General features: G+C 34.2%; 1 protein-coding gene across 1 annotated transcript; it reads left to right on the top strand.

Annotated features, from left to right (window-relative positions):
* Positions 1-2,629: 2,629 nt before the first annotated feature.
* On the top strand, positions 2,630-3,430 carry LOC114726780 (E3 ubiquitin-protein ligase RHA1B). Its single transcript, XM_028913483.1, has one exon. The coding sequence runs from the start codon at positions 2,762-2,764 to the stop codon at positions 3,263-3,265; it is 504 nt and encodes a 167-aa protein (XP_028769316.1). The 5' UTR covers positions 2,630-2,761; the 3' UTR covers positions 3,266-3,430.

Genomic DNA, 3,430 nt, shown 5'->3' with positions numbered 1-3,430 from the left:
AAGGAGGAATCCTTCATTTCATTGTTCCGATTGTTTCAAAATTAATAGGGAATTTTTTGTGTGTTTATTTAATTTTAAGAAACCGTAATATTTTTTATTATTTTAAGAGATCATAATATTTTTTATTGGCAAAATAAATAATTTTCTATAAACATATTTAATTATTTTATAAATATATATACACACATTAATTATTAATTATTTATATTATTTATGTCTCATTTATTGTGTTGCCAAAATATATATTATTAACAAATTTATTATTTCAAATTAACATATATTATGAAATATATCTTATATGTAATTATCATTTAAAACTTAGTCCTTTTTAATAATTTCTACATATAAAAAAGTACTTCTGATAACAACTATCCAAACACTCTCACTTTATCAGAATCACTTTTTCAGAAAATCTATTCTTTCAAAATCTATTCTTCTCAAAATCTATTTCCAGAAGCTATTCTCTAAATCATGGTTTGGGTTTATCCAAACATCCCCTTATTTAAACAATTTACTTCGACGATGTTACAAAGATAATACTACCTCTAATTTTAATTATAAAATCTTATTTGTAACCTTTAAACTATAAACCAGATGTTATAAATAAGATGATCACGTCAATCGATAATTAATTCGATAAGCTACATCCAAATACGAATCTGTGAGACTGTGACTAAGATGATAATTAAATTATCGGTGACGGTGAAGATGATAAGGCAGCCGAAACACTTTCCCTCACTCCTTCCAAATAAAAGCACGTGACATTTATGTATAATATTACCAAAAAGAAATATATTTTTTTACGTCGGAAGATGGAAACATTACATCACATCCCGCAATAATATTTTCGTGTATTTGAAGAAATGATAGCATTAGAGTGTGCCCGACGTTGATATTTTATATTATACTCATAGTTTCTTTTTCACTACTGGAGATATACATGTGTTCATTCACTTTTAAAACAATTATAATTAATCTAAATTTAATTAAGCATCAAAATCGAAATAGAAGGTAGCTTTTCTAGTACTCATTTCAATAGTTAGATAGCTAGTTTGTAAAGATTAAAAATTAGTTAAATGTGTTATTTACGAGGAAAATGTGTTAATTTTCTTAAAACATTGTTTTTAATTATTTTTGCATTTAATATTACTTTCTTGAGGAAAAAGGGAAAAATGACAGAAAAATAATTGTTGAGTTTGAAAAATTTTAGAAAGTCACCTGAATAAGATAAATTTTCTTTTAGTCACACATGGCCAAATGGGGATTTTATAATTTGATAGAGTGTGGCTGCGGGTGACTAAAAGGAAATTTCTCTTATATAGGTGACTGTTTGAATATTTCCAAATTCAACAATAATTTTAGTGTCATTTTCCCATGAAAAAACTCATTAATGGGTGTAATCAGTTGATAGAGTTTAGGGAAAAAAAATAGATCTAAGAGATAAAATAAATCGAAATCTTATATATATATATTCAAAAATTAAAACTAAAACAAACTTCTCTCTCTTCTGATAGTGTATTCAAACTAATATTAATATTTAATTTATCATGGATAAGGGACATCAAATCTGGCTCTCTCGTTCAGTCTAGCAGTTCAGAAATATATAACGTATTAAAATTAAATATTAATATGTTATGTACCGTATAAAAGAGTAAGGCAGATGGTGAGAAGTATTTAAAGCATCCACAAAGCTGACCTCTTCTTCTTATCCGCCCGTCGTCACCTACTTCGCTGCACTTTCCAACCATGATTTCCCCCCCTCCGTTTCTTAAAGCGTTGCGGTTGTTTCACTTGTTTTGTTCCGCCACGCTTGCGTTTTTTCTATTTCTATCCAAACATGACAGATTGCAACACATGTTCGACATGATTATCATGAATACACACACACACACACATATATATATAGTAGTGTGCGTGTGTATTTTGCCAAGTGTATATATATATATATATATATATATTTTTGGCCACATACACATGAATTCTACTTAGTTTTGAACTTCTGATCATTAAACTTTAATATAATTTTGTCTATTATATTCGTTATCTTCTAAATTAATTTATTCAACTTATGAATTAATATATAGGGTTGTTTGGATTAAAGTATTTTTCTGTAAATCGAAGCATACTCCTCCTCCTCCACATATTTTTTTTGTATATTGTAAAAACATTTTTAAATATATGGTTTTGTTTTCACCCAAACATCCTCGTAATCTAATAATGTTATCAATGTTAAATTTGTTTGGATCAAGTAATTATTTAATTCTCTTGATCCATACAAATTAATTAAATGCATTCATTCTAGTTAATATATAGAAATTTCTAATTTTAAAGTGGAGGGGATAATTTGTGATTGGCACCAATCAACCCCAATTCAAATTCAAGTCAAAGAGAGGGCCTAAAATGACAAAAATTCTGAGCAGCCAAAGAACATGGGATCCCTCACAATCAGCTTTTGAGAGGGTGAGAAGAAATGATGCTGAACGAGTCAGGTCATAGTCAAACGGCGAGTCATTCCCATACGCGTTTGTGACGGACTTGTAACTGAGTCATCTCCTTACAACTCGGCTGCCCTATATAATACTGCTCACACGCGCAAACCCCCAAACAGAACCTTCTCATTTCTTTCTCACTTCTCCCCGGTCATCTCCCTCTCCTCCTATAAATACCCTCTCTCCCTATTCTCTTACCCCCCTCCCTCTACCTGCCGTTCCTTCCTATCTCCGAATCTTCTTCTTCGCTCTCTCTCTCTCTAGAGGCCGCCATGGGCTTTCCGGTGGGATACACCGATGTCGTTTTGCCCAATCTCTTCCTCCACACACTCTCGCTCCTCGGAGTCATCCGCAACCTCATCTTCATGCTATTCCACTCCCTCGGCATCTCCGATTTCCTCGAAACCGAGGTCGTCTGGTCCGAATCTCAAGCTCGATTGCCCGACAGCCCCCCGGTTTCCGCGCTGCTGATCCGCGAATTCCTCCCTGTCGTGAAGTTCGGCGAGCTCCTCGCCGCCAACGCCGCCGGCGACACGCCCGAGAGCTGCGCCGTCTGCCTGTACGAGTTCGAGGGGGAGGAGGAAATCAGGTGCCCGACCAATTGCAAGCACATTTTTCATCGGGCTTGTCTGGACCGTTGGCTGGATCACGATCAGAAGACCTGTCCCCTGTGTAGGACCCCCTTTGTGCCTGATAATAGGCAGGATGATTTCAATCAACGGCTCTGGGCTGCTTCCGGAGTCTCTGATGTTTATGGAGACTACACTTCTCTGTGAGATTTTTATCTTTGGTCCTCTTCCTCTCTCTCTGTTTTTTTTTTCTTGGTTTTGTCTGGGTATTCTCTCAGATATTTTATTGTATGATCACACTAGTGCGATCATATTGAAACCACGAAATGTATATAGCAGGGTCAGTCATAAATAAAGAGATTTTTTTTTTTT

Source organism: Neltuma alba, unplaced genomic scaffold, assembly GCF_004799145.2.
Source record: "Neltuma alba isolate B1F8T4 unplaced genomic scaffold, ASM479914v2 tig00012402_pilon, whole genome shotgun sequence".
NCBI lineage: Eukaryota > Viridiplantae > Streptophyta > Magnoliopsida > Fabales > Fabaceae > Neltuma > Neltuma alba.
This window is presented reverse-complemented; position numbering and strand designations above follow the sequence as displayed.